This window comes from Meles meles, chromosome 6 (assembly GCF_922984935.1).
Source record: "Meles meles chromosome 6, mMelMel3.1 paternal haplotype, whole genome shotgun sequence".
Classification (NCBI taxonomy): Eukaryota; Metazoa; Chordata; class Mammalia; order Carnivora; family Mustelidae; genus Meles; species Meles meles.
Window position 1 is genome coordinate 117,997,112 of NC_060071.1, and position 24,347 is coordinate 118,021,458.

Genomic DNA, 24,347 nt, shown 5'->3' on the forward strand with positions numbered 1-24,347 from the left:
TCCTATGTATTATATTCATTTTAAGACAGTATGGTGCTAAAGGTTACCAGACTTACAGAGGGTCTGTGGCACAATAAAGGTTAAGAACCTGTACAGGTTCAGAAGGTTCACAACTATAGATCATAGAGAAAAAGGGACTTAATTTTTTTTGAATATTAAATGATTCAGGATACATAGTGTGGTAATATAATTCCAAACTCCTTATAGCTCCTTTGTTCTTTCAGATCACATTGTCATCTTAACTCTGTTCTGCGGTTTGAGACCTCAGTAGAAATTGAATTTCTATGTATTTGCCATTTAGCTAGATGCCATCTGGGATATGAAGTGATAAGTTCTCATGACCCTGACCAAATAAAAAGGGCAAGGAGGGAGGGGTCCCTGGCTGGCTCAGTTGGAAGAACATGTGACTCTTGATCTCGGGGTTGTGAGTTCAAGCCCCATATTGGGTGTAGAGATTACTAAAAGAAAATAAATAAGCTTTAAAATAAAAACAGCAAGGAGTGGTTGTTTTAGCTCTAAATGTTGGATTTCAAAGATTGATAAGCCTCAGAAGCTCAGTAGACTATATCAGCAAAGAAGGGCAGCTGATGAAAAAAACTTAGACTTACCAATTAGCAAGTTTCTCCAAGAAAGTTCATTATCTTTTTGCAGGGTGACAACCAATACCCTAGTGAATTCCATTGTGGAGAAGCAGGGAAAGGAAGCTCGAGAAACATGTGTACTCTGTATTTATCAAGATAGACTATTATTTTAAAAACAACAAAAACACAATTTCAGAGGCTGAGCACAAGTGTTTAGTTATTACCTCTCTGTTCCACTTGGATGCTTGTAGTCAGATGACTTAGAATTTCTGCCAAGAGGTTATTTGGAAACCCAGGCTTCTTCCAGATGGTGGCTTCATGATCCCTTGGGACTTTGTCATACTCCTCTCCATTGGATCCTCTGTATCTGGCCAACAGATGAAGGGCAAGAATGGGGGATCATGCATGGGAGGGTTTTATGGCCAAGCTTTCCACCCACATTCCACTGGCTACAATTTATTGACTTGCTTATACGTAACTTCAAAGGAGGCTGGGAAACATGGTTTATCGGTATGCCCAGAGGGGAGAGAGAAATGATTTGGTAAGAACAACTACTAGCCCACCTTTGCTACCTTTTCCAAAGAATACTGGCTACAAGAAACAGAAAGTATATTTGAGAGAATTGAGCATTATAGTCATAGTACACAGAACTAATCTGCCTTACTTTTAGTAAGATGGGTAGTTATTTCTACTAGTGAAGTTACTCTTGGAATGAGTATCTATGAACATGAATAGTAAGAAAAAAAAATCTCATCGAAGTGCCTGGGTGGCTCAGTGGGTTAAGTGGCCAACTCTTGATTTCGACTTGGCATGAACTCAGGGTCCTGGGATCCAGCCCTGCATTGGGCTCCACACTAAGTGGGGAGTCTGCTTCAGATTCTCTTTCCCTGTCCCTCTGCCCCTCCTGTTCATGCTCTCTCAAATAATCTTTTTAAAAAATAAAACAAATCTTAAAAAAAAAAAAAAGAATCCGATCAAACAATTCAGTTAGCTCTATTTTTATGGCCCATGCTGGGTTCTCAAAACTCTTTTATAGAACCTTCATTTTTAGTATTTACTTGCACTTAAAGATTGAGTAGTTGTTCTAAGAATCCGTCTCATACTGTAGTTTTTGTTCTATTTATTTTGTGATAAAGCATTAATGATTGCTGCTGCTGTGTTAACTGAGAGTAGGTCTCCTATTTAGGACCACTTACCAACTGGGGTGAAGAAAGCAAAGGCCCATATAAATGAAAAGAAAGTCCAAATAAATAGGGTTATAAAAGGATAAATATTGTCCATTATATCTCAGTTGTATAAAAAGCCAGTGAAAAGAACTTATAAAACTTCTTGCAATTTAGTAAAGTTGATTGAGAAAATAATTCCCTTACATTAAAAAAAGATAAATCTAACACATTTCATCTTTCTAGGCGGGATACATCACCTTCCCGTTATGTGGATGTGTTCACCAACCTGGAAGCTCTTCAGATCTCATGTTTTGGGGATTTTCTTGAGGTTTCATCGTGTAGCCACAGTGAATCATTAACCCTAGACACCATAGAGTGGCACTGGGGGAAGCTGTTACCACTCAAAGGGATAAAATCCGTGCTCTGCACTCAGCCTTCTCTGCTACCACCCTAGTAGCAGGGCTGTAGCTCCTCCTAACAGCCTGGCGAGGTAGAAGTCTAGGTTCCCCGCAGGCAGGAGTGGGGAAGGAATGCTTTTTTTTGGAGGGGGGGGGTAGTGTTTGTCTGTAGTAGGTAATGTCTAAAAGTTTTCTGTCTTCCTAGTTTGCTCCTTACTTTGTTCTTTGGCTAGAGAAGGCAGGTTTCTATAGAGCATTTCCTGGTTGCCATTTTCTCCAGCCCCCAGTCTGGGATATATAAGGCAAAAAGAAAACCCAGGGAACACCCTGCTATGTCATAGTGAGATCTCTAGACAGTTGGCCTCCGTCTCTCCACTTTTCAGAGTCTTCTTTTGTTTCACATAAGATGTCCAAGGATTTTATCTATTTATGTATTTACTTATTCATTTAAAGATTTTTATTTATTTGGCACAGAGAGAGCACTAGCAGGGCAAACAGGAGAGGGAGAAGCAGGCTCCCTGCTGAGCAGGGAACCCTATATGGGGCTTGATCTGAGGCCCCTGTGTTCATGACCTGAACTGAAGGCAGATGCTTAACCGACTGAGCCACCCAGGCGCCATGGATTTTATTTTATTTTTGTTTTAAAGGTTTTATTTATTGGAGCGCCTGAGTGGTTGTTAAGCGTCTACCTTCAGCTCAGGTCATGATCCCAGGGTCCGGGAATCAAGCCCTGCATCGTGATTCCTGCTTAAGGGGAAGCCTGCTTGCTTCTCCCTCTCCTACTCCCCCTGCTTGTGTTCCCTCTCTCGTGGTCTCTCTCTCTCCCAAGTAAGTAAAATCTTTTTTAAAAATGTATTTATTGGGGCGCCTGGGTGGCTCAGTGGGTTAAAGCCTCTACCTTTTGGCTCAGGTCATGATCCCTGGGTCCTGGGATCGAGCCCCCCAAAGGGCTCTCTGCTCAGCGGGGAGCCTGCTTCCTCCTCTCTCTCTGCCTGCTTCTCTGCCTACTTGTGATTTCCGTATGTCAAATAAATAAAAAAAAATCTTAAAAATTTATTTATTTGAGAGCGAGGAGAGAGAACATGAGCAGGGTGAGGGGCAGAGAGAGAGGAAGGGAAGCAGGCTCCCCACTGAGCAGGGAGTCCAATGCAGGGCTCGATCCCAGGACCCTGGGATCATGATCTGAGCTGAAGGCAGACACTTAACTGACTGAGCCACCCAGGCAAACCAAAAATGTCCAAGGATATTAGCTGTTCTCAGTGGGAAGAATAGGGAAGGGTATATCTATCCCATCTTTTAGAAGTGGAATTTTCCTTATCCATTTAAAACAATTTTTTTTAAGATTTTATTTGATAGAGAGTGAGAGAGTGCACGTAGGGGGAACAGGAGAGGGAGAAGCAGGCTCCCTGCTCAGGATTTGGGGCTCAATCCCAGAACCCTAGGATCATGACCTGAGCTGAAGGCAGATGCTTAACCCACTGAGCCACCCAGGTGCCCCTAAAACAATTTTTATTGAGGTGTTATCATCCATGCAGTAAAATGTACTCTATGCCTTACATTTTCCTACTCTTAATGGTGTCTTTTGGTGAAGAGAGGTTTTAATTTTAATGAAGTCTAATTTATCAATCTTTTCTTTTATGGTTATTGCTGTTTTAGATCCTGTTCCAGACATTTTGCCTGCCTCAAATTATGAAAATTTTCTATTCCTTTTTTTTCTCAAGCTTCTTTTACTTTTCATATTTAGATTTATGATCCATTTTGAATTAATTTTTGTTTGATAGAGGTAAGGGTCAGTGTTCTTTATTTTCCCCCACTAGCTTATTTTTTAAAAATTTATTTAATTGAGAGAGAGAAAACACGAGTGGAGGGGCAGACTCCCCACCAAGTAGGGAGTGATGTGGGGCTTGATCCGAGTACCCTGGGATCATGACCTGAGCCAAAGGTAGATGCTTAACTAACTGAGCCACCCAGGTGCCCTTCCCCCAGTAGCTTTGTTGAAAATACCGTCTTTCCCCACTGATTGCAGTGGTGACTTTGGTGTAAATCAAGTCACTATCTTTGTGTCAGTCTGTTTCCAAATTCTGTTATGGTCTGTTTTTCTATTTTGTCTTTTCTTGTCTCAACATCAACTTATCTCAATTACTATAGTTTTATAGTAGGTTTTGATTTCTCATGGTGTTGTCTTTTAACTTCGATCTTTTTCTTCAAGATTGTGATAGCTGTACTAGGTTCTTTGTATTTTCACCACAAGTTTTGCTTGAGCTGTATCGAGTCTATCAATCAATTTAGGGAGAATAGACATCTTAACTCTGCAGTCTTCCAGCTCATGGACCTGGTATATTTCTCCACTTATTTAATTCTTCTCTAATTTCTCTCAGCAATATTTTGTAGTTGTCTTACACATCTTCCATTAGACTTATTTCTAGGTATTTAATGTTTTTTGACATTCTTATAAATATATATTTTAAAAATCTTATTACCTATCCTTTTTTTAAAAAAGATTTTATTTATTTATCTGATAGAGATTACAAGCAGGCAGAGGAAAAAGGAGGAGCAGGCCCCCCCCGCCAAGCAGAGAGCCTGTCGCGGGGCTCTATACCAGGACCCCGGGACCACGACCCAAGCCGAAGACAGAGGCCTCAACCCACTGATCCACACAGGCGCCCCTATCTATCCATTTTTAATAAGATACATTTTTTTATTTTCCCAGCATCAAATTGAAATTATAGGGGCGCCTGGGTGGCTCAGTGGGTTAAGCCGCTGCCTTCGGCTCAGGTCATGATCTCAGGGTCCTGGGATCGAGTCCCGCATCGGGCTCTCTGCTCGGCAGGGAGCCTGCTTCCCTCTCTCTCTCTCTCTCTGCCTGCCTCTCTGTCTACTTGTGATTTCTCTCTGTCAAATAAATAAATAAAATCTTTAAAAAAAAAAAAAAAATTGAAATTATATAAAAGAAAATACATTCATAACCCTGCCACCTAAACCAATAAATCTTCATTTCCCAAGCATTAAGTCCTCTTGTTTTAATGTTTTTATTGTCGAAAAGATGACATAATACAGAAAATTTTTGAATGAGAGAAAAATATTATACCCAATCCTAAAAGCCTTTCAGTGTTACAAGTTACTCTCTCATTCCATCTCTTAGTGCACTTTTAAAAAAAAATTTTTATTTATTTATTTGAAATAGAGAGAGTGAGCACAAGTGGGGGAGGAGCAGGCAGAGGGAGAAACAGTTTCCAGCTGAGCAAGGAACCCCACATGGGACTCAATCCCAGGATGTTGAGATCATGACCTGAACTGAAGGCAGACACTTAACCAACTGAGCCACCCAGGCGCCCCTAGTTATTGCACTTTTAAAAATTATTGTAGTCATAGTGTGTATACCATTTGTAATATTAAAATATAAACTGAGGCATATTAAAACTTTTAAGTTTGGGACACCTGGGTGGCTCCATCAGTTAAGCATCTGACTCTTGATCTCAGGGTTGTGAGTTCAAGGCCTGTGCTGGGCGTGGAGCCTACTTTTAAAAAAAATTTTTTTTAAGTTTAAGCAAAAATCTGTTTGAGGGATCCTGGGTGGCTCAGTCGGTTGAGCATCTGCCTTTGGCTCAGGTTGTGATCCCAGAGTCCTGGGATGGAGCCCCATATCAGGCTCTCTGCTCAGCAGGGAGCCTGCTTCTCCCTCTCCCTCTGCCTGCCACTCCCCCTGCTGGTGCGCGCTCTCTCTGTCAAATAATATCTTTTTTAAAAAAATCTGTTTGAATAGGGCAATGTCAAACCAGAAGTAGTTAGGAGCTCTCCACTTGACAGGAGGTAGGGGAAAGACTTTTATGGAGAAGAGGTAGAAGCAAAGCAACGCTGCCTTATTTGAGAACTTATTTGTTAACTGTGATTGGTTGTGCTTGGGTTTAGATTTCTTAATCTTGAGGCATTTACAGGCTTTGGTTTTAGTTTGCTTGTGTAGGCAGCTGAACTATTAGAAACACCCTAATGGCCTCATTGTTTAATTAATTTAACAGTTATTAAAAATTAATGCTTGGCAAACATTTTCCATATTTCTTTTTTAAAAAGATTTTATTATTGGGGCGCCTGGGTGGCTCAGTGGATTAAGCCGCTGCCTTCGGCTCAGGTCATGATCTCAGGGTCCTGGGATTGAGCCCCACATCTGGCTCTCTGCTCCACAGGGAGCCTGCTTCCTCCTCTCTCTCTGCCTGCCTCTCTGCCTACTTGTGATCTCTCTCTCTGTCAAATAAATAAATAAAATCTTAAAAAAAAAAAAGATTTTATTATTTATTTTTTAATTTTTTAAAATTACTATTTATTTGAGAGAGAGAGCAAGTGGGAGGAGGAACAGAAGGATAGGGACAAGCAGACTCTGCCTTGAGCACAGAGCCCAACAATGGACTTGATTCTGTGACCCTGAAATCATGACCTGAGTTGAAACCAAGAGTTGGGTGTTTTAACCAACTGAGCCACCCAGGTACCCAAACATTTTCCATATTTCTACAGATTTTTCAAATAAATACCATTTAAAAGAGCTGCATAGGATTCGGTCTTGTTAATCTTCTATTGCTTATTTAGTATCACCCTGTTGTTTTCCTGTCTGGTGCAAATGGCTAGTGATTATTTCAAATAAGGAAGAATGACAGTGGAAAAAACAACTAGGGAAGTAAGGAAAAATAGACACATAGAAATAGAAAGAAACCTTTTATAACAGTTATAGCAGAAAGTAAGATTTATTTTGTTTTTCATAGGGTCACATCCCCATCGTGTGGCATTCTAGGATGGTAAAGCTTAATATTTTCAACTTGAGGAACACACCTGATTTTTAAGTGGAAGGTTTCTCTCCCCTTGTAATTTCAAGATACCTTATGTCATCGCACACTAAAGGTTTTTTAAGTGGAATAAACCAAACTTATGGGAAAGTTTGGTTAAAACAATGCTCTAGCTTGATGGACACAGGTTTAATAAACAGCTTCAAAGACCATTACACTCTCAGCTCAATTTCTTGTGGTCAGTAGCAATGACTTATATAGGTGATTTCGATCAAGCCACAACTGTGTAGTCTAGGTAATAAGTTACCCTCAGGTGAAGGTATTTCTGAAGATTTAAAAGAAAAGGGGAATAGACCTTGGTTGCAGGAAGCCTTGTTACTCAAAGTAGTAAGTAGACCAACAGCGTTGGCGTCACCTAGGATTTCATTCAAAATGCAGATTCTTGGGTCTCACCCCAGACCTGCAGAGTCAGAATCTGAGTTTTAACAAGATCCTCAAGGTGATTTGTTTGTACATTAAAACCTGAGAAGCACTGAAAGATAAAACACTTAATATTGGATTCTGTACACTGTGTCTTAGAAGCACCTAAGGAGTTTTAAAAACTCTGTTACTTGGTAATAGTTGAATAAGAATGGGTTGGGCGCAAGGAGGGTATGGACATGAGCTTTTGTTGGGAGCTGCCGATGTTATTTTTTTTTTCTTTTAAATATTTATTTGACAGAGAGAAATCACAACTAGGCAGAGAGGCAGGCAGAGAGAGAGGAGGAAGCAGGCTCTCATGCGGGGTTCGATCCCAGGAGTCTGGGATCATGACCTGAGCGGAAGGCAGAGGCTTTAACCCACCGAGCCACCCAGGTGCCCCTGCCGAGGTTATTTTTGATAGCTGCCAGGGTTGAGAACTGTTGGTAAGAAATCTTTTCCTCTACCATCTCAGGTTCACATGGTTGAATGTGAATTACCTGCAAATTACCTGACAATAGATGCATTAACAGGAAAAAAGGGAGCTGTTCTGTAATGAGTTACTAGAGATAAAGATACTTGAGCCAGAGATAAAGCTATAAGGAACACCTAAGAAAAGGGGCATTAGGACTTTGTACTTAAAAGTGTAAAAAGTTCTGTTGGACTTTTTTTTTTTTTTAAGATTTTATTTATTTATTTGATAGAGATCACAAGTAGACAGAGAGGTAGGCAGAGAGAGAGAGGGAAGCAGGCTCCCTGCCGAGCAGAGAGCCCGTCGTGGGACTCGATCCCAGGACCCTGAGATCATGACCCAAGCCGAAGGCAGAGGCTTTAACCCACTGAGCCACCCAGGCGCCCCTCTGTTGGACTTTTTTTTTTTTTTTTAATTTTATTTATTTGACAGACAGAAATCACAACTAGGCAGAGAGGCAGGCAGAGAGAGAGGAGGAAGCAGGCTCCCTGTGGAGCAGAGAACCCGATGCGGGGCTCGATCCCAGGACCCTGAGATCATGACCTGAGCCGAAGGCAGAGGCTTTAACCCACTGAGCCACCCAGGCGCCCCTCTGTTGGACTTTTTGAAGCTAATGGGCAGTGGAATTCACACTTATTATGAAGGTCTATCTTTCCCCATCAGGAAACTCCCTCAGTGGGGTGAGGGATGGAGAAACGTGACAGCTGTATTTTCAGAAGGCTCTGCTTAAGTTTCTTGCTTTACTATTTATTTCTTCGGCTGTTCATCAGAAATTTTCTGTTTCAAGTAATTTTTATACTACTTTGGTGGGCTATTAATCCCTTCAGAAATAATACTCCCTTCAGAACTATTACTCCAGGGGTGCCTGGGTGGCTCAGTGGGTTAAAGCCTCTGCCTTTGGCTCAGGTCATGATCTCAGGGTCCTGGGAGGGAGTCCGCATCGCATCGGGCTCTCTGCTCAGCGGGGAGCCTGCTTCCCCCTCTACTTGTGATCTCTGTCTGTCAAATAAATAAATAAAATCTTAAAAAAAAAAAAAAGAAATTAAGTGAAGGAAAGGAGGGAGGCAGGAGGAAGTGAAACTCTGCCCCACAGGGTTATGAGGTTACAACTGTCACCAGCAAGACCCCTATGGACACTGTTCTTCCTTATGGGAATGTTAACCTTATCTTTTTGAGGCAAACAACAGGGAAAACTCCGCAGCCTAGAGCACTGTGATATTGACCGTGGATTCACACCGGAGCAGAGGGACCATGGAATGTCTGACAGTTACCTGGACCTCATTATACCCTTAAAATCTCTGCCCAAGGAGGAGCATGAGCTTCATTAACATAACACCTGTGTAGGCATGTCTTCTAAATGCTCTTGTGCAACCTTATGCCCGTCTTTACATGCAATGACAAAGCTCCCTGAATATTCATCCTCCTGTTCAAAGAAACCCACTAACCCCCGAAGCTGACTTTGGAAGTTAGTCTCCATGGTCTCCTGATTTGCTGCAAATAAAGTTTTCTTTGTGTGACAACTCCACCTAGTGCAGTCTCTCTCTGTACCTCACCAAGAAGAGAGCTCTCATTAGTTCGGCTACAGAATGTTCCAAATAGAACATCCAGGTGCAGAGGGCTTAAGACTTGTTTTCAGTTTGGAACCTGAACAAAGGAAAAAGCATTCAGGTGTCCTTTGAAGCCTGGCCTCCACTGGTGCTCAAAGAGATTTCACACCTAAGTTTCATTTATATGTTGATGGCAGCCATGTTTCTGCTTTCACACCCCTATCACTGATCAACGCTTGTGATGAAAACCCCTCTGTTGGTGGTGGTGTTGGGGGCAGTGAGGAGTATGAAAGGGGCTCATGTGGCTACCTCCAGACCAGGCTGTGGGTTGGGTAGACGATGAAACCATCACTTAGAGTTATTCCCCTGCCTTATTCCCAACTCCCTAACGTAGATTCAGAAATTTTACCCCCCCGGCCTTTGTGTAAAAATCCTTCCTCTGGGAGCACCTGGGTGGCTCAGTGGGTTAAAGTCTCTGGCTTTGGCTCAGGTCATGATTCCAGGGTCCTGGGATCGAGTACCACATCAGGCTCTCTGCTTTGGCGGGGAGCCTGCTTCCTCCTCTCTCTCTCTGCCTGTCTCTCTGACTACTTGTGATCTCTGTCAAATAAATTAAAAAAAAAAAAATTCTTCCTCTGAAATTCATGCTCTTCACTGCCTTCTCTGAGATCTGTTTTCTGCCTATGAATCTGATTCAATTGACTAGACGCCCTTTGTTCTGCACATTTGGGCTACACAGGCATTCTTGATCTTCTTCTGATCCGCAAGCATGTTTTAGCTTTATGGTTTTGGATCTTGCTGTTCCTGTAAACCTAGAAGGCTCTATTTCCAGAACTTGTTATGACCAGCTCCTTTTCATCATTCAGGTGTCTGGCTCAAAGTTTAGTTTGGAGAGATCTTCCTTGATATGCCTTTCTAAAACAGCATGTTGTGTCCCATTTCCCTGCTTTATTTTCCCTATAGCACTTACTACTATCTGAAATTATTTAACTACTTGATTCTTTTCCCCACTAGAATGTAAGCACTGGGCGTGTTGAGCTATTATGTTTTCATCTCTCTGAACAGCACATAGAACAATGCTTTGCACATACTAAGCACTCAGTAATTATTGGCAATAAATGATTGAACAAACACATTTTTTTTTTAAACGAAAGAGAAGCTCTAAATTTTAGAGTCTAAAGGTGTGGTTGGTGAGCTCAGTTCTTTAGGATGTTAAAGTAGAAATCCAGAAAGAAATCTTTGGGGACTTCTATATCAGAACCAGAGACCAAAGCACATGAGTAAGGATTTCATAAAAAATCTGGAAGGTCTATTATTTGCCATACTCCTGCTATGTACCAAGCACTGTATTCAGTGAGATAAAATGATGAGCTGAAAGAGTCATGGTCCCAGCCCTTGGGAATTTCCAGTTTAGTCTTTTCTTGTTCCCTTGGATTTTCAGTAAACAGCGGTATGCTGGATCCTGCTGGAGACATACTGAAGGTATGCTTGCCACCTGCAAAATCCTATTGTTAAATTTTCAAGACTATTTCAAGCCAGTTGTTAAAAATTGTTAAAAATCAAATTATAGGGCGCCTGGGTGGCTCAGTGGGTTAGGCCGCTGCCTTCAGCTCGGGTCATGATCTCAGGGTCCTGGGATCGAGTCCCGCATCGGGCTCTCTGCTCAGCGGCGAGCCTGCTTCCCTCTCTCTCTCTCTGCCTGCCTCTCTGTCTACTTGTGATCTCCCTCTGTCAAATAAATAAATAAAATCTTTAAAAAAAAATCAAATTATATAAACTTACAAATAAATTGTATTAAAAAGAAAGATAACACATTTGAAACTTGTCATTGCCTAATTATTTTATAAATCTAGTGTTATTATTTGTGCTCTTGAGGTTATTTATGTTGATCATATCTATACAATGGAAATACTATATAAGGAGCACCTTTCCCCAACTCCATGATCAATGACATTACAATGGTAGCTTGGGAGTATATACACCTGGAAACTGGCAAACACCATGATCAGGGCTTCCCTATTCACCGGGCTCCCCTGTCCCACTCCCCACACAATACACACACCCAGCAACCTGTCAAGGATAGCGTGTGTGTTGGCATCCACTGAATTAGAATATTTAGATCCTCCAATAAAGGAAGAAGAAAAGCAGAGCAACTTGTTTTGGATCTGAGGAAGGGTCCTCCACCTACCCTATAACAAAGTACAAGTTGTAAATTTTTTTTTAAGATTTTATTTATTTATTTGGCAGAGAGAGATCACAAGTAGGCAGAGAGGCAGGCAGAGAGAGGAGGAAGCAGGCTCCCTGCCAAGCAGAGAGTCCAGTGTGGGACTCGATCCTAGGACCCTGAGATCATGACCTGAGCCGGAGGCTGAGGCTTAACCCACTGAGCCACCCAGGTGCCCCAAGTTGTAAATTACTAAAACAACTTATTCTTCTATGACTTTTATAACTTTAGAATATTATCTTTAATAACTTATTTTGAAAATAAATGCCTATTTTGAAAACAAAAGCAGACCACATTTTTCAGGGTCTAAAAATGAATTATAAAATATTTCGGACGTATGGAAGCAATAATTAGAATTTTAAAGGACAATAGTAATATAACAATCTACTGCCCGCCTCCACCCCCGGGACCATAATAATGTGGAACTGATAATTCATCTCTGACTAAACTATAGATAATGGAAAACCACTGATACGATGTGCAGGATTAATGTAATACATTAGAAAGGTCAATCTGGTGACCCAAAGTAGGTACTCCAGAAACCAGTTTTGCTGGAGTCCAGGAGAGCCTGAATCAATTTGAGAAAATACAGTGAAGGGGGAAAAAATTAGATGTGGTGATGGGTAGAAAAAAGGTGCCAAGATAATTCCAAGGATCTGAAACAAGTGTGACAGCATCAGTGACTGAATCCCTGACCACACCCCTACTGCTCCCCACAGCTTCAGACCCCGGAGAGATTGTTAAAATTTAGGTTGCTGGTACTCCACCGCAGAGTTACTGAGAGTCAGTAAATTTGGGGGAAGAGCCCAACATATTACATTTGACAAGTATGTAAAGTCTGATGCTGTTGGTGCAAGGATCACACTTTTAGAACTACTGCCTTAGAGTAATGGTTTGCTGCTTTTGCTAAAGCTTCAGGCATGTCTTTGTTAAACCAGCAGGGGGAGACAGGTATAAAATTGATCCTCTAGAAATAAGCTACCTTATAATACTAAAGCTCCTTGGAGTTATAATGTTGCCATGGAGATTTCTGAACTGTTTTGGAGAGCAGCATGTAAGTTGGCGTCAGGTGAGATAATTTTCTGTTGTTTAGGTAAAAACGTATTTTGGTAGGACTAATGTCCAAATTTCTGCAAGCCCGCCCTTGGTAAGAACTTGGTTGGAATCTGGAGTCACACAACTCTGTCACTTACAAGCTATATGACTTGGGGGAAATTATCTTCTCTGATCTTGTTTCCTCCTCTTTGAAATAGCCCCGATTTATGGAATTGTTAGAGGGCTAAACGTTCTTGGAACTTAAGTTGGCTATGATTATTAAAATATTATTATTACGACTCTAGTTGTTTTCAGTGCTATAGCCTCCCCAAATTTTAGGAACAGTCCAGATACGTTGCTTAGTTTGTTTTTTAGTAACAGTGCTCCAGTTATTCAGGTAAAGAATTGGAAACACCTGGAAAGAGATTGTTTGTAAAATCGTAATCTCCCCAAACAAAATACCTAGGATAGGTGAGTTTTTATTAACACGCCCGGTCCAGAGAGCTCTATCTGTATTTGATATCCTAGCCTTCAAAGCCCAAAGATGGGTAAGTGTGGTTTTTTGGACCCAGAGCTGAGATGGAACAGAACAGATGGATGCTGGCATCATCTTGGCAGAGCACTCAAGCGGGGTCAGACTAGCCCAGATCCAGCCCGGACAGCCCTTCCCTAGAGTTGGCACCTGCCGGGTATGCATTTGTGTGAAGAGTCGCGATTTGCGTGGTTGCGAGTTGGTTCCCCTGTTCCGCGGAATTCGCTAACTTCGCAAGGGCCGGCAGCTTCCCGAGGCAGGACATACCTGTCCGTGACCGCGCTCTTATTGGCCCGACACTGACACTAGCCTTGAGGCGTCAGCGTCAGGGGCTCCTCCCGGCGGGGGAGAGCCCGGGCTGGGGCGGGGTGACGTCAGCGAAGGCGTGTCCAGGCCAGGAGCAGTGGGCGGGGTCTAGGGGAAGGTGTGTCGGGGGCTGGTGAGGGGCGGGACCGGAGGCGGTGACGTCACAGGGCGGGGCGGTGCTGGGGGCGCCCGTGTAGGCGAAGCTCTGCGCGGGTCGGCAGCGCTCAGTTAAGGCGGCGAGCCGCACCGAGTACCTTGCTCTCTCTCCGCTTCCCTCCTGCGCTGCCAGTCATGTCCCTGAGAAGCAGCCTGTCGCGTCTCCTCCGGACGCGAGTGCATTCAGTCCTGAAGAAGTCCGTTCACTCGGTGGCTGTGATCGGAGCTCCGTTTTCACAGGGACAGGTGAGAACCGGGACCTGGCACCGAGGGGCAGAACCAGGAGAAAGCGGGGGTGGGTGAGGAGCGGGGAGACGAGGAGAAGATGGGGAGGAACAGAGAGGGGGTCGAGGTGGTGGGTTCCCACGATTGGGCACCGGGAGAGCACGTGCGGTTTCCTCTGGTAGAAGATGGGGAAGGAGAAAGGAGATGGAGGGCATCCTGCCTGCGCTGCGGGCAGGGGCCGCGGGCTGGCGGGTCTCCGCGGCCTTCCTCCCGAGGAGAGGGAAAGTGGTGGGTCCCGCTTCGGGAGTTGGGGCAGGATTTCAGAGAGGGGTTGGAGGGGGACAAATCGGCCAGAATACCCGGTGGAACGTCCAGAGAGAAGAGGTTGAAGACAGCGACCGGGGATTTAAGGCTTCAGGGTCCTTTCTCAGAAACCATTCATTGGCGGGGAAATTGGAGCTGCCGTCTTCAGCGGCGAGGGGACGGGAGGGGCTGTTTTGTTCTCTTCAGTGGAAGAAACCTGCAGTCGTGGAGAGCTCACTGCTAGAGAAGCCCAGGCTCAGGCCTCCGCCAGCCACACACACCCTCCCCCCGCCAAGCACCGGATCCAGACCAGGCTAAGGCCCTTCCCTGTCTTGGCCTTTGCTTGTTCGTCCCACAGTCAGGGGCTTGGAGATTGATTTGATTCCAGTAATTGTTTTTCGGTCCTTCCCTGCAAGTGTTTGAAAAGAGCAGTCCTCAGGTGAAAATAATAAAAGGAAGGGGTGATGGTGTCACAGGTTTTCAGAGGGATCTGCTGGGAACTAAGTATAGAATAGCAGATTTCTGTATTTTTGTGAAACAGAGTGGTCTTATTTCTAACCCACTTCTTTCACATCTAACTGTGTAATTTATGTGACAGAAAAGAAAAGGAGTGGAGTATGGTCCTGCTGCTGTGAGAGAGGCTGGCTTGATGAAAAGACTGTCCAATTTGGGTAAGTGGCTGGAGTTTAGATTCTGTGATGGCTGGTAGCAGGCCAGTTCAGTCTCCTCTCCTGTCCAGGGACTGCACAGTGTCTGCTTGTACTTGGGAAGCCTCTCGTCCTCTCTTTGATTCGATCTGCAGTTTAAGATCTGGGAGTCTTCAGGCAAAATCTTGTGGGCAATAAAGAGAGTAACTGTGTAGAAGGCAAGGAGGTGGAGTGACCTGGGGTCTGGGGCAGGCAGTGGGAAGAATACTGGCTAGGTTCAGCTCTAACTGCTCAGTCAGCCTTTCCCTCTCAAATTCCAGCTCTTGGAACTCCATCAGGGTGTGCTTCTGATTCATCAGTCTAGCCAGTTTCCTCTCTTCCTATCCTTCATTTCCTCCCCAGGATGAATAGCTTTTTATTACTATAAGCAGAGCTTTAGATCAGTGTTTCTCGAACTTCCCTGATGATGAAAATCACTTGGGGGGCGCCTGGGTGGCTCAGTGGGTTAAAGCCTCTGCCTTCAGCTCAGGTCATGATCCCAGGGTCCTCGGATAGAGCCCCGCATCTGGCTCTCTGCTCAGCGGGGAGCCTGCTTCTCTTCCTCTCTCTCTGCCTGCCTCTCTGCCTACTTGTGGTCCCTGTCTGTCAAATAAATAAATAAAATCTTTAAAAAAAAATCACTTGGGTTACTTGTTAAAAATACAGGTTCCGGGGCTCCTGGGTGGCTCAGTGGGTTAAAGCCTCTGCCTTCGGCTCAGGTCATGATCCCAGAGTCCTGGGATCAAGCCCCGCATCGGGCTCTCTGCTCAGCAGGGAGCCTGCTTCGTCCTCTCTCTCCCTGCCTGACTCTCTGCCTAGCAATCTCTGTCTATCAAATAAATAAATAAAATCTTAAAAAAAAAATACAGGTTCCTAGGCTTCTCCATGGAATAGTCTGATTTATTGGCTCTGGGTGGGACCCAGACATGTGCATTTTCACAAGCTCCCAGGTAATCTGCAGGACAGTCACAGTCGTGTAATGAGGATAGTAATGTAAAGTTACAGAAACTGACCCAAAGATAAAGGCCATTTATATGGTAATAGAGAATCCTTCTTTTGGTAAGAGGGCACCAAATTCCAACTGTTATGATAGGAAGGCTCCTTTACCTAACCTGAATGTTTCTAGCTGCTGTTTAAAGCCATTTCCTCTATTTATATGAGGACAATTCCCAGATCTTTTCTGAAGCTGTATGTGAAGGTGTGGCAGCAGTGAGCTGTGGGTGCGGCAGATAGCAATGGGGAATTAGGTTAACTATAAATCTCTTCCCCACTCTTGCTTTGAAAACTGAGTCCATTCCAGGGGTGGACCATTTGCTTCTAAAACACAGGACGAGTGAAGTCACCAAAACCACCTTGAGCTGAGGTGTACTTCCTGTGCCTCTGGCTAGATCTAGATGCGGTGTCTTTGGTTCACTACTCAAAACTTTTCTCTGTTAAATAATTACAGATCCTTCTTCAGTAGGATCTCTTAATTCTTTTAATGACTCTCTAGGCTCACCACCAAAGATGAAAGAGAAATGAAGATTCAGTTTTAATGTGTCATCAGTTACCTAACAGGAAGAAGTTTCTATTCCTGCTTATAAATGAGGATCCAGTCCCTTTAAATCAGCTGTACACATTCAGCCTTTTAAATTTTTTTAAAAGATTTTATTTATTTGTTTGAGAGAGGCCTGCTGAGCAGGCCGTTGGATGCAGGGCTCTATCCCAGGACTCTAGGATCATGACCTGAGCTGAAGGCAGTTGCTTAACCAACTGAGCCACTCAGGGGCCCCTCAGCCTTTTAAAAATGCAGCGTTTTACACTGAAGACCACAATCTCTGGGAATCACTAATTTTTTTTTTTTTTTTTAAATACTGGATAAACCCCTGCAGTCCATCTGATGAACTGGGCCTGTCCTTGCTTGAATTGCCTGCTCAGTCCTCAATTCTACCTTTAGAGACAAGAATCAGTTTCAGCCTCTTACACAGGACACATTTATAATATTCAGTTGAGGCTGCTGAATGAGGGGGAGGGACACATCTGTGGCTCATGCTTTTTTCCCCTGTCCTAGCTCATGGTACTTTTCCGCTTCAACCTGGAATAGCCATTCTCCCTTAAACACTACTCCCTCAAATACCTCCTCTGTCTACTCTCAACCTAATGTGATGGGGGAGCTGCAGTTTATTTTGGTCTTCCCTTTAAGTTTTTTTTAGCCTTACAATTTATATCCTTGCCCTGTAGCTGACTGGTAGGCCAGTATGACCGGCAGCCCAGAATAGAATCTCATTGCATATTAATAAGAGTGTGGCACTCAGCACATTTGCAGCGTGTGGTTTTGGCTAATCTCCGAAAATAGGTTGGAGAAAAGTACCAAGAGAAGTACATGTGCTCTGTTGTGAAGCAGTACTAAGGTACCAGTGCACTTTCAAACAGGCAGCATGGGTCAGATTTCAAGGTGGAGAGGACCCACGGAAAGGTAACTTTCACAAATCCCTTTGTTCCTCGCCCTCAGCTCTGATGTCACAGGCTGCTGGTGTTGCCATGGCATTGGTCAAACTTCTGTTTTGTGGAACGAATGGATTTGACTTAGTGTCTGGGTTTGGTTTTCCCTTTTTTTTACCCTGGGTTTAGTAAGGACACTCGGCTCCTCTCTCAGGCGACCCCTTATCTGAGCGTAAGCAGAGAGCTTGGGAGAGATGAAGAGGCAGTTGGCCTGCCAAGGCTCAGATTCGGTGCCTCTGCTCCTGATTCTGGTGAGCCCTGAAAGCCACTTTTTCTCTGGAAGTCGAAGGAATGTTCTTCTTTGGGGGGGGGTGGGGTGGGTGGGTGGGTAGCTGTCAACGGAGATGAACTGTTTGAGGGTTTTATCATTATAATTAGGTAATTTGACTCAGCTGAGGCACTGAAAAGAGGGGCCAGCCACTGAAACAACTCTTTAAGTTAACTTAGGCTGGAGTTCTGGAAGCCATGTGGGAGCCCCTCTGGTTCCTCTCGACAAGGCTAGAGACATTTGTCCTTCCTGTTCCATTTGGTGCTCCATCAGATAGCAGACCGGGAATCTCTTCGGTTGGGACCAGAATCTGGTCTGCTTCAGGAAGAGCTGATAGAGGGCTGGAGGTAGTTTAATAGGAAGATCTGAGAACTATTCGGTACAGATTTGTGTGTGAGTTCCAGGATATGTATTTGCTTGCAGTGGGATGTTAACATTCACTAGTTGTATGATCGTGATACTTGGCCTGGCGTCCACCTTGCTATTCCACTGAAATTACCTCGAGCAAGTCCACTGATCTGTCAGCCTTTATTTTGCTGGGCCTCTCTATTGCACAACTGATCGCTTTATTCTGGAAATACTGTGAGCAAAGACACCCCTCTCTTTTGAGTCTCTTGTCTCCATTGACTAGTCCTTCCCAGACTCCTTTGTGGGATCTTCCTCTTCTTCCCAACCCTTAAATGTTGACCCCAGTGTTTCTCCAGCTTGGTCCTAAGCACCCTCATCTCACAGTCACAGATGTCTCAAACTGCACTTGTTCAAAACAAAATTCCTTATCTTCTTCCTCAGATCTGTTTCTCCTGCTGTCCTCCCATTGTCTGTTTCATGCTGTCACCCATTATCCAGTCACTCAAGTCAAACTAAAAATACCATCACAATTCTTTGTGCCTTCCCTTTTGTGCTTTACATCTGTTGGTCACAAAGTCTTGTTGATTTTTTCCCCCTCCTAAAAGATTTGAGTTCTTCGCCATAATGGTACTTCTGTAGTTCTTTCTCTTCACACTTGACTGTAACTTTCCATTGGTTTCTTTTGTCCCTTTTCTACCTTCCTCGGTTCACATTCTTTGCTGCCACCAGAGTAAGCTTTCTAAGCTTGCTTAGTCTTTCCATGGCTTTCTTTTACATGCATCCATGCTTTTCAGTCTTTTCATTCATATACCATCTTTTCTAATTTGCCATATTATTCACTTTATATTTCTTAAGATTGGCTTTAAAGGTTCATAATTTTTACATGTAGCCTGAACCTATAATAAGCAATGAAATCTCAGGCTTGTACTAGATACATTTTTCTAATCCAGTTTCATTTAATGGTTTTACATTTTGCTATTTGTCCTTCGACCCCTAGGTTGAAGTGTAGAACACATAGCACCACAATTTGACCTTCACCTACGTCTTTAGACTTCTCTCTACCCACATTCTGCCTTGTTCTCATTGCAGCTAGAGTTGTGGGCCCTTGACCTAGGCTCCACATATAGAAGCACGCATCCTAAACTTTGACTTGAAATTCAAGAAGGGGCAGCAAAGAATTCATTCTGTGATGGGCAGGGTGGTAACGGTGCCAGCAGTGGCTTCTGTCCAGCATCATGGGGTCAGCCGTGTCAGCTGCATGCAGTGCCTTTCCTAAGTAGTGGAGCTCTAGATCTTTACTGGACCATCCTGCAGTGGGACTTCAGGGGCCATAATTGCTGGTACTGTGGCCTTTAGTATATGTGCTGCCGAAGCGAGCATGGTACTGTGGCCTTTAACCCAGATATCAGCCCTCTTAAAGATTCCTGGAGTTACCCAAATTGAATAAATTGCTTTTCTGCTGTAATTAGCTAGAACAGGTTTCTGTTGCTTGCAGTTTAGAGATCCCGATTGATACACAGTTTACAAATTCTAGTGAGAAAAATTGCCATGTGGACTGGGATACTCTAAGTCCTCTCTCTAGCCTCTTGATAATAAATTCTTGTTCTTTTGTTTGCCTTTCCCCCTAGTACTTGACACAGTCTTCTTGTAAGTTAATATAACTCATTAGGTTACAGTTTCTTTGGCCTTTAGTTAATTTAGGACTAGATCTTAGTCTCTCTGGGTTTTAGCAGCTCTCTTCCCAAGAGAACAGCTCCCTGTTCTCTTGGTGCTTTGATTTTTGAACCATCACGTTCCTTAATGTGACTCCTGAAAACTGCCTCAAGTTTTAACTAAAGACATTTTTAAGTTCTAGGCATGCCTGACTGTAGTAAACAGACCAACTTTAATGTATTACCATGACTTAAATCATTTTCAGTGTTCTTGATCTTAAGCCTATATCTTAATAGAGTTATAAGACTGTAGACATCCGTTAAAATGATTGAACTTAAAATGTAAGTAATATAAGGTATGTATCAAAGCATTTTAAACATCATTTTCAGGTTTACTTTTCTAGGAGCAGCTTTTAGTCACTAAAAACTATAACAAGTTCTTTCTTTCTTTCTTTTTTTTTTTTTTAAGATTTTTATTTATTTGACGGAGAGAGAGATCACAGGTAGGCAGAGAGGCAGTCAGAGAGAGAGGAAGGGAAGCAGGCTCCCCGCTGAGCAGAGAGCCCGACATGGGGCTCGATCCCAGGACCCTGGGATCATGACCCGAGCTGAAGGCAGAGGCTTTAATCCACTGAGCCACCCAGGTGCCCTATAACAAGTTCTTTCACTAATTTCTATATTCCAAAAATTTGAGCACTGCTAAGGTTTAGGTACTGAGAATATAATAGTGGACAAAAGAAAGCCTTGTTATCTTGGAGCACCCATTCTTTTTTTTTTTTTTTTTTTTTTTTTTTTTTTTTAAAGATTTTATTTATTTATTTGACAGAGAGAGAGATCACAAGTAGGCAGAGAGGCAGGCAGAGAGAGAGGAGGAAGCAGGCTCCCTGAGGAGCAGAGAGCCCGATGCGGGGCTCGATCCCAGGACCCTGAGATCATGACCTGAGCCGAAGGCAGCGGCTTAATCCACTGAGCCACCCAGGCGCCCTGGAGCACCCATTCTAATGAAGGGTGGTTGGAAACAGACTTAAGTAAAACATACAGTATGTCAGATGATAAAAAAATGAAAGCAAGCGGTGGGGGATAGCAAGTATTGGGGGTAGAGTAGGCATTGCACATGTAGTTGGGGAGGCCTCAGCAAGAAGGAGTCATGTGAGCAGACCTTTGGCAGGTGAAGAAAGGCACAAGGTATGTAACTGGGAGCATTTCAGGCAGAAGGAACAGTAAGACCCAGAGACAGAAAGGTGCCTGGGATTGTTCAGGGAACAAGATGCTATTATTGAGCGCTAGCCAGTGATTGCTCTGTGGGAAGGGGAAGGCCTTTTATTCTTCCATTTTTCAAGAAAAACCAGAAATCTGGATTTTTATGGGATATCTAAGTTGTTTCAATTAAAAAAAAAGGCTATATCCATACAGTGGAATATTACTGAATCATAAAGAATGAATTTCTTTTTTTTTTTTTTAATATTTTATTTATTTAACAGAGAGAAATCACAACTAGGCAGAGAGGCAGGCAGAGAGAGAGGAGGAAGCAGGCTCCTCGCTGAGCAGAGAGCCCGACGCGGGGCTCGATCCCAGGACCCTGAGATCACGACCTGAGCCGAAGGCAGTGGCTTAATCCACTGAGCCACCCAGGCGCCCCAAGAATGAATTTCTAATTCATGTCACAGCAGGAATGAAACTTGAAAGCATTATAGTAAGTGAAAGAAAGACACAAAAGGCTACATATTCTATGATTCCATTTATATGAACTGTCCAGAATAGGCAAATCCATAGAGACAAAGTGGATTAATTTGGGGACTGGCAGGGAGAAGGCAATGAGGAGTGGCTGGCAATGGGTGCTGGTTTCATTCTGGAAGGTGATGAAGCCATTCTACAATAAGTAATTTGCTGAGTAATATACCATAGCAAAAACCTACATTGCAGATGTAGGTAAATCTCTTAAAGGGCATTATTGGGATTTAGCAAATTTCAGTATACCCAAATCTTTCCGTCTTAGAAAGAGAGCAGGCAGCAAAGAATTTATCTTAGACCTTTCATTTCAAAGTTGTTTGATCCATTTACCATGTTCTGGACATTGTGCTAGGCTCTTGCTACTATGTCATTCTTAATTTGTTAAAAACAAATGATACCCATCAGGGTGGCCAGTGTCAAAAACAACACCAAAAACAAATAAAAACCCAGAAAATAACAAGATTTGGTGAGGATGTGGTGATATTAGTGCTCTTGTGCACTATAGTGGGAATGCAAAATGATATAGTTGTTGTCAAAACCAATATGGCAGGGTCGCCTGGGTGGCTCAGTGGGTTAAGCCTCTGCCTTCAGCTCAGGTCATGATCCCGGGGTCTTGGGATCCAGTCCTGCATCGGGCTCTCTGCTCAGCAGGGAGCCTACTTCCCCCTCTCTCTCTGCCTGCCTCTCTGCCTACTTGTGATCTCTGTCAAATAAATAAATAAATAAAATCTTAAAAAGAAAAACACCAATATGGCAGCTTCTCAAAAAATGAAAAATGGTTAACATATCAGCAATTTCACCTCAGGCATGATTCTCACCCAAAAGAATTGAAAGTAGGGTCTAGAAGAGATATTTATACACCCATGTTCATAGCATTGCACACAGTAACCAAAAGATGGAAGGAGCCCAAGAGCCCATTGATGGATGAATGGATGGATAAAATGTGATACAAATGTACAGTGGAATATTAGTCTTAAAAAGGAAAGAAGTTCTGACATATGCTGTAACATGGGCGAACCTTGAGAACATTATGCTAAGTGACATAAACCAGTCACAAAAAGACAAATACTGTATAATCCACTTACAAGGTACCTAGAGTAATCACAAATGTATAGGGACAGAAAGCAGAGTGGTGGTTGCCCAGCACCCCGGGGGAAGGGAGAATGAAGAAATATTGTTTAATGGGTACAGATGAAAAGAATTCTGGAGGTGGATGGTGGTGATGGTTATATAATAATGTGAATGTACTTAATACCACTTAAAAGTGATTATTTTTATGTGTATTTTACCACAATTTAAAGGAGAATTAAAGTAAGTTAGAATATAATGTGAGTTAAGCATGAGTCCTTAGCGGGCACCTGGGTGGCTCAGTGGATTAAGCCGCTGCCTTCGCCTCGGGTCATGATCTCAGGGCCCTGGGATCGAGCCCCACATCGGGCTCTCTGCTCCACAGGGAGCCTGCTTCCTTCTCTCTCTCTGCCTGCCTCTCTGCCTACTTGTGATCTCTCTCTCTGTCAAATAAATAAATAAAATCTTTAAAAAAAAAAAAAAAAAAGAATGAGTCCTTAGCTTGAGGTTGTAGCTTTTCTTAGGACATAACCATGCCATGTGCTTAAAATGATTTTTTTTCAGCTTTTTAGCACATTGTTTTGCTCTATAAATCTGAGAATGAACAAAGCAAAAAAGTCTGTCCTGAAAACCGTGAGAAACTTTCTCTAGGTCATACAGTCAGTAGTAGAGTAAGAGAGACTCATTTCTTGCCCTGTACAACATGATCCCTGGACTGGCGCAGCCGGCTGCCTTCTCAGCTCCTGTGGTGGTGGAAGAAACTCAGAGTGGCTCCGTCATAAGTGTGTGGCCTCCTACTTTTTTTTTTTTTTTTTTTGGCCTCCTACTTTTTAAAGTCCTGCGTGTTCCTGGTGTACTCCCTCTTACATTTCCCATGATTCCCATGATGGCTGTTTCAAGTCTTTGCCCACAATCCTCAGGGTCTTGTCTTTCCCACTCAGGCACAAACTCCCTTAACAGCCTTTCCCCCCGTGACTCCCTCCAGTTAGTTGTATGGACCAAGATGCTTTTACACCCTCAGAGGATGAAGGATCATGTCAAGGGCTCCTGGGTGGCTCGGCTCATTTGGCTCAGGTCATAATCCTGCAGTCCTGGGATCAAGCCCCACATCGGGGTTCCTGCTCAGTGAGGAGCCTGCTTCTCCCTCTCCTTCCTCCCTCGGCTCATGTGCCCGCACCCTCCCTTGCTCTCCCTGATCCCCTCTTTCAAATAAATAAATCTTGGGGAAAAAAAAAAATCACTCTCCAGTAAACAGGTCTGGAGAGATGTCCAGAGCGGGTTTGGACCTTCTGTTTTTATAGTTTGGACCTAGATTCTTATCTCGCTGTTCCACCAGCAAGGCCTCTATCTAACGGTCCCAGATGGTGTGGCGTCCTATCTGGCAGCAGGGGGCAAGAATGGACAGAAGCAGGTGAAGGGAGAACTTGTGCTTTCCCTGAAGGAAAGTTTCCAAGAAGCTGCAGGGCACTCCTGCTTATCCTGTTGGCCCGGATAGATCATATGGCCACACCCAGTTACAGGGGAAGATGGTGAGTTTAGTCTTTTTTTTTTTTTTTTTTAATATTTTATTTGTTTATTTGACAGAGATCACAAGTAGGCAGAGAGGCAGGCAGAGAGAGAGGGGGAAACAGGCTCTCCGCTGAGCAGAGCGCCCAATGCGGGGCTCGATCCCAGGACCCTGAGATCATGACCTGAGCTGAAGGCAGAGGCTTTAACCCACTGAGCCACCCTCTTAACTCTAAGAGGTCATGCTCCCAGCTAGAGGTCCGCTGTCTCACCGGAGAAGTGAAGAACAGATCTTGAACAAGGAATAAACGGTCACACCACCTCCCCATGTTCCAGATTCTATCTCTCCTGCCTTCAGAGTGTTCTTGTTCTAGCAATTACCCTTTCCTTCCCCTTGTTCCTCAGCTTCTAACCCATCCCTTCAGTAATTA

General features: G+C 43.6%; 1 protein-coding gene across 2 annotated transcripts in view; it reads left to right on the top strand.

Annotated features, from left to right (window-relative positions):
- Positions 1–13,657: 13,657 nt before the first annotated feature.
- Positions 13,658–24,347, top strand: part of ARG2 (arginase 2) — a 34,016-nt gene continuing 23,326 nt past the window's right edge. The window contains exons 1-2 of one of the 2 annotated variants that reach the window (XM_046008574.1): positions 13,658–13,894; positions 14,775–14,847. In XM_046008574.1, the coding sequence (XP_045864530.1) occupies positions 13,784–13,894; positions 14,775–14,847 (184 nt within the window). In that variant the 5' untranslated portion in view covers positions 13,658–13,783. The remainder of the gene's footprint in view (positions 13,895–14,774; positions 14,848–24,347) is intronic. The other variant, XM_046008572.1, reaches the window with a different exon arrangement.